This window comes from Marmota flaviventris, chromosome 9 (genome assembly GCF_047511675.1).
Source record: "Marmota flaviventris isolate mMarFla1 chromosome 9, mMarFla1.hap1, whole genome shotgun sequence".
Taxonomy (NCBI): Eukaryota; Metazoa; Chordata; class Mammalia; order Rodentia; family Sciuridae; genus Marmota; species Marmota flaviventris.
Genome location: NC_092506.1, coordinates 66352132 through 66369069, shown reverse-complemented (window position 1 = coordinate 66369069; position 16938 = coordinate 66352132). Strand labels below are relative to the sequence as shown.

General features: G+C 36.3%; 1 protein-coding gene across 5 annotated transcripts in view; it reads left to right on the top strand.

The window, feature by feature from the left end:
- Nars2 (asparaginyl-tRNA synthetase 2, mitochondrial) overlaps positions 1-16938 on the top strand; it is a 146962-nt gene that overhangs the window by 113172 nt on the left and 16852 nt on the right. For 4 of the 5 annotated variants that reach the window (XM_071616535.1, XM_071616534.1, XM_027942882.2 and 1 more), the window contains 4 exons: positions 1910-2008; positions 2124-2161; positions 5625-5691; positions 9090-9227. In XM_071616535.1, the coding sequence (XP_071472636.1) occupies positions 1910-2008; positions 2124-2161; positions 5625-5691; positions 9090-9227 (342 nt within the window). The remainder of the gene's footprint in view (positions 1-1909; positions 2009-2123; positions 2162-5624; positions 5692-9089; positions 9228-16938) is intronic. The other variant, XM_071616537.1, reaches the window with a different exon arrangement.

The window sequence follows — 16938 nt, the reverse complement described above, 5'->3', positions numbered from 1 at the left end:
TATTGTCTTGGATTCTAACTTTTCTTCCCATCTTTCATATTAGTTGTTATTGCTGTCTTACACTGTCAGTACCTTAGAAACCTACATGCTCACCGTGTATTAGATATACATGTTGTTTGGAAGGATAAATGACAATAATAACAGACATTTAGAGAATAAACCAGTAATGTGGTATAGCTTAGCAAGGGATTAATAATAAACGGCATTAATGTAGTCACTTGGTATTTAAATATTTTCCTATATCTGATCATATACAGTTGCGCCCCACTTTGTTTCCAGTCTGGGTAAGGCAGGTCAGTATTGCAACAGAAGAAAAGAAAACTCCCTCCATTTGAGGCAGCCTATACTTTAAATGTGTGTGTTTTTATGAGTTAAACATCTGGAGGGCCTCATGGGATCTCACTGATTTCAAACCAAAACTTTTAGTTTTTAGCTTTGGATTTTTATTTTTTGGTATAGGGCATTGAACCATAATGCTAAGCATGTGCTCTACCACTTTGATTAAAAAGATTTTAGACATATCTCCATTCCACAATTATCAAGAATATAAGCAACAGTGTTGGCAAGGATGTGGGGGAAAATGTGCACTCATACATTGCTGGTGGGACTGAAAATTGGTATAACCACTATGGAAAGCAGTATGTAAAGTCCTCAGAAAACTTGGAATGGAACCATCATTTGACCCAGTTATCCCACTCCTTGGTTTATAACCAAAGGACTTAAAATCAGTGTTTTACAGTGACGCAGCCGCATCAATGGTTATAGCAGCTCAATTCACAATAGCTATACTATGGAACCAACCTAGATGCCCTTCAACAGATGAATGGATGAAGAAAATTTGGTACATATACACAATGGAATATTACTCAGCCTTAAAGAAGAATGAGATTATGGCATTTGCAGATAAATGGATGGAGCTGGAGAAAGTCACTAAGCAAAATAAGCCAAACCCAAAAAACCAAAGGCCAAATGTTTTCTCTGATAAGCAGATGATAATCCATAATGTGGGGGTGAAGGAACTTTGAATTGTGCGGAGGGGAATGAGGGAAGGGAGGTGGTGTGGGGGTGGGAAAGATGGTGAAATGAGATAGACATTATTACCGTATATACATGTAATGATTACATTATTGGGATGACTCTGCACCATGTTCAGCCAGAGGAAGAAGTTGTGCTTCATTTGTGTAAAAGATGTCAAAATGCATTCTACTGTCATGTAGAACTAATTAGAATAAATTTTAAAATAAAAAGAAATATCTTCCATTCCAGTTACTATTTTCTTCTCAAAACAAGTTTCTCCCATGAGGCTTCTATGGATACCCTGGTAAATTTAATCCTAAATTATATGCTGATTCATATTATTTTTACTTTATGCTTTATACCAAACAAAAATTAAACATTGATGTTTAGATATATCTCATTGCCTCTCGGATTTTAAAGTTTACTTCATTTACCAATGACTGACAGAACCCCTTTTCAAAATGTTCTTATACTTCACAACAGTTAATACTTCTGTGCTTCTGTGAGCCAGGTACTAAGCCAAGCCTGCTACATGGATTATCTCATTTTAATTCTCACAACAGTCCTGTAAAGTAGGCACTACTGTTGTCCTGATTCTACAAGTGGGCTTATAGATATTCAGTTGAGACATCAGTCAGTTAAAACTGTTCATTTCATATCTCACTTCAATACCAGTATTAAAACTGTTAGCACAAAATTCAAACTTCCTTTCCTTTTTTCTTCCTCTCTGAGAAGAAATTGAGCTGCCTGGAAAACTGAACTATTTTGCTACAGTATTTTCAGGGATTAAGAAGATTAATGGATTTATAGTCAGTGAAACCTGGAGAGCGGTCTTCAGAGGTATTTTGTATAAGTTGTTCACTTCAGGCAAGTCTGTGTCGTTTTTCATTAGATTATGGAAGGACTCTTCAAGACCACAACAATGACTGTTCTTTCAAATTGTCCTGAAGATGTTGAACTCTGTCACAAATTCATAGCTCCTGGACACAAGGTAATTAGTTTTGTAGATAAAGCCTGATAAAGCTGCTCTCTAAGTATCTTAAATTACACATAATGAATATAATTACATTTTGAAATTTTTTTCATTTTTGTCTTTTCTTACCAAGGACAGATTAGAACATATGCTAAAAAACAACTTTTTAATGTAAGTAGACATTATTCTTTTTCTGAACTCTATTTATACTTTATCATTGAATTTATCACATTGAGTTATAATTTTTTTGTTTATGTATCTGTTTCCCACACTCCCCAAATTTGTGGCAAGACTCAAGTTCTAGTTATGTTTATAGCTCTTATGTCTGGTTTATTTATAGTTGATAATCAGTGTGTCATGAATAAATAAATTAATAAGTCATGCCAAGATAAATGAACATAGTAATTAATAAGCTATGTTACTACAATTCAACTTAAGTAGTCATTCTTTAGTACCTGTCAAGGATTTCATTGGAATCTCTATCCAGGACCCCCTATGGATAAAAAAAATCCATAGATCTCAAGTTCCTTACATGAAATGGCATAGAATTTACATAAAACCTATGCACATCCTCCTGTATACTTTAGATTACCTCTAGATTACTTATAATGCCTAATATGGAGGCAGGAAGGATACTCTACCATAAGCAACCACCACAGAAATAGAATGATTAGATCCCCAAGAAATTCTAATAACAATAGTGACAATAGGATGATAAAATAATATTTTCACATCGTTGGTTGGGGAGAGGATCCTTCACCTTAGAACTAAAATCCTGGACCTTAATATCATGTGACACCATATAGTGAAGTTGAAGTGTTAGTGTTAGTGTCCTAGTTGAAGTGTGTTAGTCCTTGTATTATTTGGAAGGAAGGGAAAGATACTGATTAACGTAGACTTCTTAAGTCAGACAATACTTTCGCAGTGTTAAGAGTGTGCACAGAAAGTGTAATGGGGTGGTGACGGTGTGTTGGCAGTGAATATTCCATTAATGTAATGAGCGATGAGATGGGAAGTGGTCTGTATGGCGGTGCCCTCCCTACTGCCGTCATCACTCTGGTTGCTTCATGCTCCCCAAGGCATGGATTCTGAAGTTCCTGTACATTTTAGGTATAACTGAATCTACCTGTGACTAATCCTTTAATGTGAGGAAAAAAAGGGGGAGTTGGCAAAAGAAAGAAACTTGTCCTTTATGTGATCTACACCATTAATTGTCTAATCCATGCAGACTCCACATGGCCTGTATCATTTTGAATAAATAGAATTCAGTGTATCCTTCAGTTAAAACTGTTCTATATCAAAATGTGTCAAGGGACCTGTACAGTGAATTTATCCCCTATGCAGTAGAAGTTCAGGTAGGATTCAATTCTTTTACATTTCCTTTATACTATTAAAAGATTTCGAAAATATATAGAGTACTTATCTTCTTTATTTGCTCTCAATTTATTTGTCTTTGTGAATTTAAGGCAAAGAAATGTCAATGAGGATGGGGGATTATTGGGGATTGAACTCAGGGGCACTCAATCACTGAGCCACATCCCCAGCCCTATCTTGTATTTTATTTAGAGACAGGGTCTCACTGAGTTGCTTAGCACCTTAGTTTTGCTGAGACTGGCCTTGAACTTGGGATCCTCCTGCCTCACCCTCCTGAGCTGCTGGGATTATAAGCATGCACAACTACAGAATGTCAATTTTAATCTCTTTACCTTGGCAGTTTTACTCTAACAATTTTAGAATAGTGTCTTGTCTTCATTCAACAATGAAAAATTTGAAATATGAAGATAGTTTGATGCTGTGTCATGCTATGTCAAAATGTCTCTTTCTCCTTTCTTCATTGGAAAGCACATTGGAAATGGTCTCTAGAAAGAAGAAATATTTATACATATTAAGAAAAATAGGGGGGCCAGGGTTGTGGCTCAATGGTAGCGCACTTGCCTAGCATGCATGAGGCACTGGATCCAATCCCTGGCACCACATAGAAATAAACAAATAAAATAAAGGTATTGTGTCCATCTACAACTAAAAAAAAAGAAAGAAAGTAAAATAGGGGGCTGGGGTTGTGGTTCAGTGGTAGAACACCTGCCTTGCACATGTGAGGCATTGAGTTTGATCCTCAGCCCCATGTAAAAATAAATAAATAAAGATGTTGTGTTCATCACTAAAAATATTTTTTTTAAAAAAGGAAAAGGGGGCTGGGGATGTGGCTCAAGTGGTAGCATGCTCGCCTAGCATGCGTGAGGCACTGGGTTCGATTCTCAGCACCACATAAAATAAAATAAAGATATTGTGTCCACCTAAAACTAAAAAATAAATATTTTTAAAAAAGAAAGGAGGGGCTGGGGATGTGGCTCAAGCGGTAGCGCACTCGCCTGGCATGTGTGCGGTCCGGGTTCAATCCTCAGCACCACAAACAAAACAAAGATGTTGTGTCCGCCAAGAACTAAAAAATAAATATTAAAAAATTCTCTCTCTCTCTCTCTCTCTCTCTCTCTCTCTCTCTCTCTCTAAAAAAAAAAAAAAAAAAGGAAAGGAAAGGTATTGTGTCCACCTACAACTAAAAACAAATATATTTTTTTTAAAAATAGTAGAGAGAGTTGATGAAGGCCACTAAGGAAATCCATTGTCAGACTATAATTTGAACTTGAGTCTTTGCCCTAAATTAAGGTGTGGGAGAATTAGAACAGCAATATTTAGAGTCATTTTGACTTGATAATGGAATAGTAACAATGTTATAAAATCTTACTGCTTCCCCTTTTGACTGCTTTTAATATTTCTCAGTGTAATTGGTAGGTCATATAAAGTAATTGATGAAATAGAACAATAGAATGTCTAAGCAGGAAAGAACTCCAGACAAGGTAGTCCAATCTCCTTTTACAAGTATGAATACTTAATTTTTAATGTTTGTATAGCATATTACAAAAATTAATAACATGCTTTCACTGAGTTGAGGTGATTTACATAGCTAGTAAGTGGTAGAATCAGGGGAAGAACTCAATGTGTTGATTAAACATATGAAACTCCAAGTATCTTAGCAGTTGAAAACTTAGATTTTGGAGTTAAGAGATCAGTGTATATTACTTACTTTTTATGACTGATGTTTGGCAAGGTACTGATCCTCTCTAAGCTTCATTTTCTTTTCTATAAAGTACTAATTTTTAAATTCTACTAAACACTGCCATCAACATTATTACCTTAGATATTACCTATTATTTAATATTAAGTTTTAATTTGAATAGAATTTTCATCTTAAACATAAAACCTATTAAAACATAGCTTTGGGGATTTTATTTATACTATAAAATGAAACTCTTTCCAGTTATTATATTACCTTTGTGTTACTGTGACCAAAATACTTAACAAAACCAACTTAGAAGAGGAAAAGTGTATTTTGGTTCATGATTCCAGAGATTGAGTCCATGGTCAGCCAAGTCCATTGCTTTGGGCCCAAGGAGATACAGAACATGATGGCAGAAGGGCATGATGGAGGAGTGCAAATCCATTTATGACAGCCAGAAAACAGAGGGAAAGGGGGGAAGGGGCCATTGGGAAGTTGAGCCCTTCTAGGGCACACCCCCAGTGACCCACATCCTCTAGCTTGAGTGTTAACCTTTCTCTGCTTTTATTTGTTCTACAGCATTTCTTACACGGAGGCCATAGAGATCTTACAGCGAGCATCACAAAACTTTACCTTCACTCCAGAGGTAGTATTGTAATGTGTGCATGTGTGTAATATATTTCCCTCTTATTGTGTGGTAGTACATGCCTGTAATCCCTGTGGCTCAGGAGCCTGAGGCAGGAGGGTCGCAAGTTCAAGGCCAGCCTCATCAACTTATCAGGACTGTAAGCAATTTAATGCAACCATGTCTCAAAAACAAAAAATAAAAAGGGATATGGGATGTGGTTTGATGATAAAGTGCCCCTGGGTTAAATCTCTGGCACATAAAAGAAAAAAAAATTCTTCAAAATAAACTTATTTCTCTTACTAGCAACATATAGTATTCGTTCTTCTATACCTTTGCTGGACCTTGTTAAAATACTTAAGATGAAAAAAGTATAAAATTGTAAATTGAAATAAAATTGTAGCATTTGAAATAGCAGTGCCTGAAGGATTACAAAGGAGTATACCAAGTTGAGAAAGATGAAAATCCTAAAAAAAGAATAATAGTCATGTAATATTACTGTGGAAATCAAATGGTTAATTATTTCCCAAAATTTATTCTGAATGATGTTAAAAGGTAACAGATAAAAGAGGTTATATGATGAAATAAGGTTAGTCAACATATTAACCAAATTTCTTTTTCAGTTGAACTTTATAGACTTAATTTTGAGCCTCTCCAAATAGCTCTTTTGGGGGAGGACTGGGGGATACCAGGGATTGGATTGAGGGGTTCTCAATCACTGAACCACATCCCCAGCCCTATTTTGTATTTTATTTAGAGACAGGGTCTCCTTGAATTGCTTAGCACCTTGCTGAGGCTGGCTTTGAACTCACAATCTTCCTGCCTCCCAAGACACTGGGATTACAGGCCAAATAGCTCCTTTTTAAGAACTCCTTCATTTTTAACACTTAATTGCTTCATGTTGTATATATTCAAGGTACACAAGGTGATGATTTGACATGTATGCATGATGTAATGATCACAATCAAGTTAATGAAGATATCCATCATCACCCACCCTGTAATTTAGATCCCCAGAATTTGTTCAACTTATAACTGAAAGTTTATACCCTTTGAATGACAACTGTTCATTTCCCTCAGCCCCAAACCCTGGCAACCTCTATTCTATTCTTCATTTCTGTACAGGATCTCCTTTATTCTACTGGCAAAAATATAGGCCTAGAGAGCCCCAGTGTTAGAGGCAGTGTCTTTGTTTCTATTCCAGTCCTTTATTCCTGTACTTTAAATATTACCAGGCAGGTGCATATGCCTCTTCTTCATCTACCACTGCTGCCTCCTTCTACTGCTCCTAGCACTGTTCATGTGCGCCTTTGGTGTGGACCTGGTTCCTCTTTCGTTAAAACAACAACTGAAGAAACTCTGGAACTTGCCATGGCTGACAAAAAGTCCAAGAATGAACTCAAGACTATAACAATCATGTCAGTTTGAAGGTGGCAGGAGAAGGATGGTTCCATGGTGTGCAGTTTAAGAGGCACAAACCATTTAGGGAACCGGTAAAAGCCTATTGTGGACAGGGTTTTTAATGAGGTAGATCATTCTAGTTTCATGAGCAGCAATTAGTGAAACACACCTACATAGCTGGAAATGGAGGATGGAGATACAACTGATGTGCTTCAGCAGCAGGCACAGGTTGTCTACTAAGAAGGGAACCTGCTACTTTATTCCAGAACTCTGTTCTTACAGACCAAGAATACATTCTCACTTGAATCAAAGTGTGGAATATGATATGTCAAGAAATTTGTAATGTTTTGAACAACCCACAATAAAAAATTTAAAAAAAAAAGAATACATTCTCAATCAGAAAATTGCAATTTGGTTCCAGCATGTCCTGACTACTACAGTATTGTTTTCTCTATTCTATTCTTTTTTCCCCTTTCCCATTCCTTTATTGTACATAAAGTACTGGTGTCCTTGAAGGAATACGTTCCTTTTTTTTTTTTTTTTTTTAAGTAACTGGACAATAGTATGTTTTGGTTGGCATCAAATGGAAATATGATAGGGAAAAATATTGATTCTGTATTGGTTCTGTGAAAATACCTGCTTTCTCCATTACTGGTATGCTAATTCAACTCTTTATATTTGAGTAAGTTATTTTGCTCTCACTGTTTTCACAACAACAACATAAAAAGCTTTGTATACTTTGCTGGGTATGGTGATACACACATTGGGTATGGTGATACACAAATGTAATCCCAGCAACTCTGGAGCCTGAGACAGGAGAATCACAAGTTGAAGGTCAGCCTCATTAATTTAGCAAGACACAGTCTCAAAATAAAAAATAAATAGGTCTGGGTATGCAGCTCAGTCGTGGAGTTGATGCTGGATTTGATCTGCAATACCAAAAGGGGAAAAAATTTTTTTTTACATGCCTTGTTTAATTGTTAGAATTTTAGTGTTTTTTCATTTGTCATCTTAAAATCAAGAAGATTTTTATAACTTTTTAATATGTATTTTTAATATGTAGCTGTTAACATGTAGTACAATTTGTCTTTAGTAGTAAATTGCAATTGAAAAAAAAAAAAAGCCTAGGTAGTTTTACTTTGAAGTCAAGCATGTTATTGTTTAAATAAATTTCTTGTTTAAAGTGAATAAAGAATAAAAGAAAAGTTACTGCCAGACAAGTGGGAATAATAAGGTAATGTTAAGAATGTAATGCCTTTGTCCTCAAATATCCCTTACTCCAGTTCCCTCCCAGTTGTCAGATGCCTTTGTAAGTTTTAACATAACTCTGCTAGTTTGATTTATAATCAATTAATTCTTTGTATGATTTTAGTTTAAAGTTTATCTCACACCCTAGAAGTTTCACAAAGTCAGGAATTGTAACTATTTTCTTACCACCATATCTAATATCTAGATTTTAATAAGCACATTAGTATTTGCTGAGTAAATAGATTGAACAGTGCTATTAAATATTCATCAAAGAGCATCTGATATGAGTTGACGCTTTTATTAAAAAAAAAAAAAATCCCAAGAGAGACCATCTAGCCAAAGCTGGGCTCAATATTAGGAATTTTATCTTCCGTCATTTAATTTCCTGAGACTTAGGAACAGTGACTATGGGAGAAGCTCAAGGCAATATTAATAAAAACTAAAATTCTGAAGTCAGTTTTATTCGTCTACAAAGTGTACTTTGTTTTCTTGCCTGTGCTATTCACCTGCTGAATGCTGCTCCCTGAGACAGACAGAAAGCTTGGTGTTTTTCTGTGGGTTCAGCTTTCATCCCTCCAAGCCTTTGGCTGTTCTTTTTAACAAGTATCTTTCTTTAGTTTAGTCAGCTGTGTAACCTCAGCAGACAGCTCTACACATCACCGCGCCTCAGGGAAAAGAAGCCCTTGGAACTGATACAGGTTATTTTGGGGGGCTTTATTGAGTATTTTAGCTCTGCCTTCTCCCGTTATCATTCCTTTTTTCTCATTACAGTGGGGTGTTGATCTACAAACTGAACATGAGAAGTACCTGGTGAAGCACTGTGGCGACATACCAGTCTTCGTCATAAACTATCCATTAGCACTCAAGCCTTTCTACATGAGGGATAATGAAGATGGCCCTCAGCACACAGTAAGAAGAGATACTAAATAAATTGGGGTGCATCATCTCAGAGTTTGGGTTTTCCCCTTATTTAATTTCATTTAGCTTTCGGCATATTTTTAAAAATCACTCTTTCAATATCTCAAAAATGATAGCTTTTCAGACTGGGGCCACAGCGTGTGCCTATATCCTAGTGATTTGGAAGGCTGGGGGCAGGAGGTTCAAGTCAGCAATTTAGACCTTGTCTCAGTATAAAAAATAAAAAGGACTAGGAGTATACCTCAGTAGTAAAGCAACCCTGTGTCCAATCCCCAATACTGCCAAAATTTTTTGGTTTTGTTTTTTTAATATTTTTATTTATTTATTTATTTTTAGTTGTAGTCGGACACAATCCTTTATTTATTTATTTTTATGTGGTGCTGAGGATCGAACCCAGGGCCCTGCACATGCTAGGCAAGCACTCTAGCCCCAGCCCCAGCCCGTTTTTGTTTTATAAAGGCACCTCCTGACAAGCATTCCCAAAGATTTTAGTGTTCTATTAAATTAAAAAAAAAAAAAACTTGTTTCTATCTCAAGGTGTCCTTAGTTTAGCAGATGCAATTGTAGGGGGAGGTTTGTTTTGTTTTGTTTTTGTTTAAGTGACTGAGAAGTGGGCTTAGGACACTGTGTAGTCATGCCAGGTCTGCTGCGGAGTGTGGTACTGAATAAAAGACTACTGGGAAGAGAAACAGGCTGGGCAACAGATGATATAGCTTTGGTGTGATCAGGCAGAGGAGCAGGCAGCTTCATTGGAGTACTTTGGTCTGGGCTATAAAAAGAAATAGTGAGGGGTGACTATGGAGGAATCAAGGAGTTCTAGGCAGAGCCTCCTTGGCCAGATCTCACAGATCTCATCTGTGTCTTTTCCATCTGCCTGTAGTTCCTCTGTCTCTGATCTCTGCCCTTTTTTATTCTCTGTTCTTTTCATTCTTAATTTTAGTTGCTTTTTATTTTTCTGGTTTACTTTCCCCTTATTTCTCTTATTCTGTCTCTTTTCTCTCCTTTACAAAATTAGCTATAATATAAGAATATATTTTGACTTTTAAAATATTTATTCAATAGGTTATATTTAATACCATTAATTATAAAGGTCTGTGAGACAAATATATTTATTTCAAATTAGGCCCCAAAACTAAAGTTTGCTATCTGATACTTTTTCTGTGCCTGTCAAATACTTGTGGGAAATGAAGGTTAAGCCCCACTAGTAAACAAGATGCCCCATCTTTAGTATACAAGGTTATCTGAGTATATTTCCTGTTTCTCATATAGTATTAATAAAACAGTTCTAGCTATAATTTACTAGATTGCTGTGAGTCACGTACTATCATCTCATCTCAAAATCCTGAAACAACTAACAACTTTGCCAAGAAACTTAGTTTCCTCCATTTTATAAAAGAAAAACTACAGCACAGAGAGACTGATTGCAGTTCAGCCCCCTACCCTGTACCAACACCCTCCCCCCCTCTTCTCCCCCTCCCCCCTCCCTCCCTCTTCTCCCCCTCCCCCTCATGTAATATCCCTAAATGGAGTACTTTAAAACTCAGTTCTACATCCCTTTAGGTTCTCTGCTTAAGACTTTCCTTCTCTGTAAACACTTTCCTGGGTTACCCAGCCACTTCGAATGTTCCTTTTCTAGATTTCTGCAGTGCTTAAAGAATAAATAAAACTTTGTAGCAATGTATTTTTCATAGTCTCCTTATAAGTTTTTCTTTCTCAAAGTAAACTCTCCTTCAGGGTTTTATAAAACTACACTATCTACTGCTCACTACTCATTCCCTCCAATATGGTTTCTGCCTCTATCATGCCACTAAAGTGGCCCTTGTTAAGATCAGAAATGATCCCCTGTTAAATCCACAGCCTTTTTTTTTGGTACCAATATTGAACCATAGGGGCACTTAGCCACGTGCCATATCCCTAGCCCTTTTTGTATTTTATTTTGAGACAGGGTGTCACTGAGTTGCCTAGGGCCTTGCTAAGTTGCTGAGGCTGACTTTGAACTCTGATCCTCCTGCCTCAGCCTCCCAAGTTGCTGGGATAATAGGCATAAGCCACTGCGCCCAGCCAGAGCTACTAACTTTTAATCCATCATAACCGTTAATACAATTGTAAGTTTGTGTCTATGTGCATAAATGTTTAATCACTCTTTTCTCTGTCTTGAGGTTTTCTTTTTCACTCACCAATGTAACCTTAGGACCTAGCGTAATGCCTGGGACATAGCAGGTAATAATATCTAATTGGTAGATGGATGGATGGATAAATAGAACCAAACACAGTTTTAGACACATAGTGGACACATAATCATGACTTGATTTGCTAAGGAAATTGGTAGGAAGCTTAAAAAAAAAAAAAGCTTCTACTCTAAATATTGTTAGTGATGACAACACAGTATAAAGGAAAAGTCTAATGGCCCTAGACTCAGACACTCTTAGGTTCAAGTCCAAGGTCTGTATAGTATCAACTATTTGATCTTAGATAAACTGCCTAATCTCTTTAAATTTTAGTTTCCTGGCCTGTAAAAATGAAATGATATTTTCTGGAGTTCAAAGGATTAAATTAGGTAATATATGAAAAGTACACGTAGCCCAGTGTTTGGATGGTAAGTAATCAGTGAGTGTGAAGTTGTCTGTCATTACCTTCTAAATTGTGCTAAAAGCTTTATTGGAATATTAGCATCATAATGTTTGCATGTGTTGCCATATAACATGTTGCTATATAATGAGAGTTCTTAAAAGCCAGTTCTCTCAGAGACTGCACTCACACACACTTCTTACCTCTGGAAATACTGTCAGGCCTTCATTATAGCACAATCTTTCCGGTAATGTGGTCTGAAACTATGAAAGCATCACAGTGAACTTTTGTGTGCTTCCACAATTCATATAGTACTATGGTATACAGCTTATCATTGCTAAATTATTCAAATATCATTTAGTTAAACTGTTTACATTAGCCTTAGATTATAACATATCAGCCACCTAGATTTCTTATCATTCTACTGGTGTAAAGTGCCTGCTTCTACTCCATGTATTCCATGTTTTTTTTCAGCAATGAATATGTAGACTTTTGGGCAGATGACTAAATTCTGGATTTCTCTTAGTAAGGCTCTAATTACAGGTTGCAGATAGGGTTACAAGGGTTTCTGCAAGGGATGCAGTGCAGTCTTAAAAAATAAGAAAGGTGTGTTTCATCAGTGTTTTCTCTAGGAAATCAAAAGAGAAAGCTAGGAAAATATTTAACCTACACATGGAACTCTGGGCTAAGAGGTTAATACATAGTAAAATTGTATATTTCTACAGTTATAGTCTTTCTTCTTCCTTTCCTCCAACCCCTCCAAGAAAAAAGAAAAAAAAAAAGAAGATATGCACTGTGGGGTAATGAAAACTACCCCAGAATGAGAGCTGCTAGTTCTAGGTTTGAAATCCAGCTGTTATTACTCAAATGTATTACCATAGATGAGTCTCTCCAATTGTCCATCTGTTTCTCCTTCTGTAGAATCAGAGGATTTGGTTTGATTTCCTGTAAGGTACTAACCATCTTTAAGATTCTCTGAAATCATGTAGTCTTAAGTTTTTCTTCACTGGCATATATAAGGATATCTTTTAAATTACCAAGCATATTTGATCATTTGAAAGAGACAGATCAGGCCAGGCACAGAGGTGCACTCCTGTAGTCCCAGTGACTTGGGAGGCTAAGGCAGAAGGATCACAAGTTCAAGGCCAGCCTCCAAAACTTAGCAAGACCCTGTCTCAAAATTTAAAAAAAAAATAAAAATAAAAAATAGGGGCTGGGGTTCTGACTCAGTGGTAGAGCACTCGCCTGGCATGTGTGAAGCACTGGGTTCGATCCTCAGCACCGCATAAAAATAAATAAACAAACAAACAAAATAAAAGTATTGTGTCCATCTACAACTAAAAAAGAAATTATTTTAAATAAGTAAATAGGGCTGGGATGTAGCTCAATGATAAAGCACCCCTGGGTTCAATTTCTAGTACCAATAAATAATAAGAAGAAATATACTTTGAATTATAAAGGTAAGGAATATAAGGAGGAGAAGTATGTTTATGTGTAATAGACTTTTACATTTCTTGCTAATCTACTGATATTTGTCTCCATTTCAGTCTTTCCATTGCTTCAGCCAAACAACTGTTTAGTTAAAGCAATCAAGATAAAAGTGAACATAGATGTCTTCTAAGCTTTCTCGTTAAATAAGAATATTGAGGAAGCTGCAATATTATGAAGAAGAGCAAAGAAGAGGAATTCAGACAAGTTGAGAAATTATTTGTATCATCTTATTTACCTAAAGAGAAACTGACTTTGCAAGATTAGAGAGAAAATGTGTTTATGGTTATAAGAAGAAAATGAAAGAAAAGATGAGCAAAGTAGATTAAACTTGAGATTCCAAATCGGCATGTTAGAGAGTACTTATTATCTGACAAGTATAGTATTGAAGCATTTGAAAGAGGAAAATTTAACATTTGTTGAGCGTATACCATGTGCCTTTAATCCCTTTCTTACAGAAGAGGCCTTTACTTCTTAGCACTGTGCTGTAGTCACTTGTGCACAGTCACAGAGCTAGTAACTGTTGGAGCTGAGATGGAGAGGCAGGGATGTGACATGTTTGATGGCCTTGCCAGAACACTGATATTTTTGGAATATTGTTTGGAGGAGCAAGAAAAGCAATAGGTTACAGCCAGGAAATTTAGGTTTTGCTCATTTGTCCACCACTTAATCTTTCTTAGTTGCAGTATTCTCAAGGGATCGTATTCCTAGTCTCATTTGTTGACAAGGAAGTGCAAATTAAAACCATAGAAAGGTGCCACTACTTACCAGTTAGAATGGCTAAAATAAAATAGCCTATGGTTCCAATTGTTTGTAACAGTATTAGAAGATAAAACTTTCATACACTGCTGGTAGAAGTATAAATTGGTCCAATCACTTTGGAAACTCTTTGGCAGTAGCCATTATTAGTCAATTTTGTATTACTGCAATGAAATGCGTGAGGTAGCTCTCTTATAAAGAGAAAATGTTTATTTAACTTACAATTTTGAAGGTTTAGAGTCCAAGATCAGGTAGCCTCATTGGTTTGGCCGATGTGGCATGATGTGCTACATGGTGTGGCACATCATGGTGGGAGCACATATATGAACTAGTAAGTGGTCACATCTTGAACATCAACAGAAAGCACAGGTGGGGCCAGGCTTTACACTAACCTCTCACAAGGATTACCAAAGAGATCTCGCAAGAAATACCTCATTCCCTTAATAACCTTAGGACCTCCCACTGAGCCCCACCTCTCAAAGGTTCCACCACCTTTCAGAAGCATCAGAGGACCAAGCCTTTAATCACAGTGGACCCTTGGAGGACACAAACCATGTTGAAATCATAGAACTTTTTAAAAAAAAAAAAAAAAAACATTTACTCTTTAGTTATAGGTGGACACAATACCTTTATCTAATTTTTATGTGGTGCTGGGGATCGAACTCAGTGCCTCATACATGCTAGACCAGCACTTTTCTTCTGAGCCACAACCCCAGCCCCAAATCATAGAACAATTAAAGCTGAATATTTGCATATTCTATGATTCAGCAGTTTCTCTCCTGTTGAAATGTGGACCTATATTTGTTCCACTGTGAGTAGTAGCCTGTGAGAAACTGAGTAAGAAGGCATCCAGTTGTGTTTTCATCAATATTTGTAAATGCTCAGGTTGGGGGAAAGAGAAGTAGCAGAGGAAAGGACATGACATGTTTTCCTGCCTTTGACTTAGCATAAAAGAGGTTATGTGATGAGAAAAGGATAGTATTCCCTTCCAAATGTATCAAAAAGATCTTGTTCCTATCTAGCCTATTTGTTGTTGTTGTTTAAGTCAAAGGATCTGAGTTTTAGTTTTGGTACACCTATGTTCACCAAAATACATACAAGACTATTCATAGCAGCCAAGTTTTATAGCCCCACTCCAAGGAGTGTGTACTATCAGCAGTAGAATAAATAACTCACTTATGGCATATTTATATAATGGGATACAGCAGTGAGAGCAAACACTCAACCATGAGGTACCTAATGAATTTCCCTGTGTTGAGGCTGATCTGCATCAAAATAGCTAAGTCTCAAACCAACAGATGAGGAAGACCCTTGTCAATAAACTATTGCTACATGTATCCACATGACAAATGTCACAAATACAACTTTTGGTAAAAGAAACTAAACAAACAGTATACACTGTATAATACTATTTACAGAAAGTTGAAAAATCAGCAATATCACCCTATGATGATATTAGACAGGAAAGAAGTTACTTTTGGTAGATGCAGTAACTGAAAGAGCATGAGAAAGACTTTTTTGGAAGCTCATCTTTTTTTCTTTTTTTAAATTGCTTTAATTGGTTAAAAAAAATTATTGTCCTTTTTAATTATACATGACAATAAAGTTCATTTTGATATTACTATACAAGCATGGAATGTATCTTGTACTGATTAGAAACCCATTCTAATTGATATACACGATGGTGGGATTCACAGTGGTGTATTCATGTATGTACATTGGAAAATTGTTTCAGATTCATTCCATTGCCTTTCCTTTTTCCTATCCTCCTCTCCCTTCTCTTCATTCCCCTTTGTCTAATCTACAAAATATCTGTTCATCCCCTTCCCCCCTTATTGTGGGTTAGCTTCCACATATCGGCAAAAATATTCGACCTTTGGCTTTTTGGGACTGGCTTTATTCCTTAGCGTGATAGTCATCCTGTTCTTTCTTGATGTAGGTGATGATTCATAGTGTGTTCATTTCATAAAAGTCGATAGAATATATACTTGTTATTTTTATGCTTTGTATACTTTATTTTTATAATGTACGTGTAAATAACTTAAGTAAAGACGTTTACTTTGGAAGGGAATCCTATCCTTTTCTCATTACAGGCTTGTTGTGGAGGTAAGATGAACAATGTTTATAAAATTGTTTTGCAAATTAAAACTATAAAAATATTAGAGAGTGAAATTTTGTGATAAAGATGGCTAGACAAGAGGGAACGAATTATGGAGAGGTTGGAATGTTTCATATAGCCTAGGATCCATCCAGCACAGTAGAAAGGCATTGTATTTCCTTTTTCTTGATGGCAAGATGATAAGATGAAGCTAACAAGTGGTACACAGGAGAGATTGAGGAAGAAGGGGACTCTTAGAATATGGAAAAGGAAAGATAAGATCTTAGACAAAGATGGTGAGAACAATGAAAATGGAGAAAGAAGTAAAACTAAAAAAAGATATTTCGGGCCTGGGTTGTGGCTCAGTGGTAAAGCACTTGCCTAGCACGTGTGAGGCACCAAAATACAATAACAAACAAAATAAAGGTATTGTGTCCATCTACAACTGCAAAAATATTTTTTAAAAAAAGAAAGCTTTTAAAAATAAATAAATAAAGATATTTTCAAGAAGTAATCAGTGAATCAGTGGACTCTGAAATAAACTGGAAGTAGAAAAAAAGTACTACAGGAAGGAATCATAGGTGACTCCCAGAGGTCAGACTTTGATTCTAAGAGTGGTGCTATTTATAGCAATGTTTATTCTCTCAAGGGGAAGAACTCATGTGAGTTTGTGGCCCCAGCTAATTTTTTTCTGCTGGCTCACTTGGAATTTAGAGCTCTCTAAGGAAGAAGGAAATGTGCAATTACCTTGGCCCTGAGGAGAAGGGAGTATGTGTCTAGGGGCAAGGT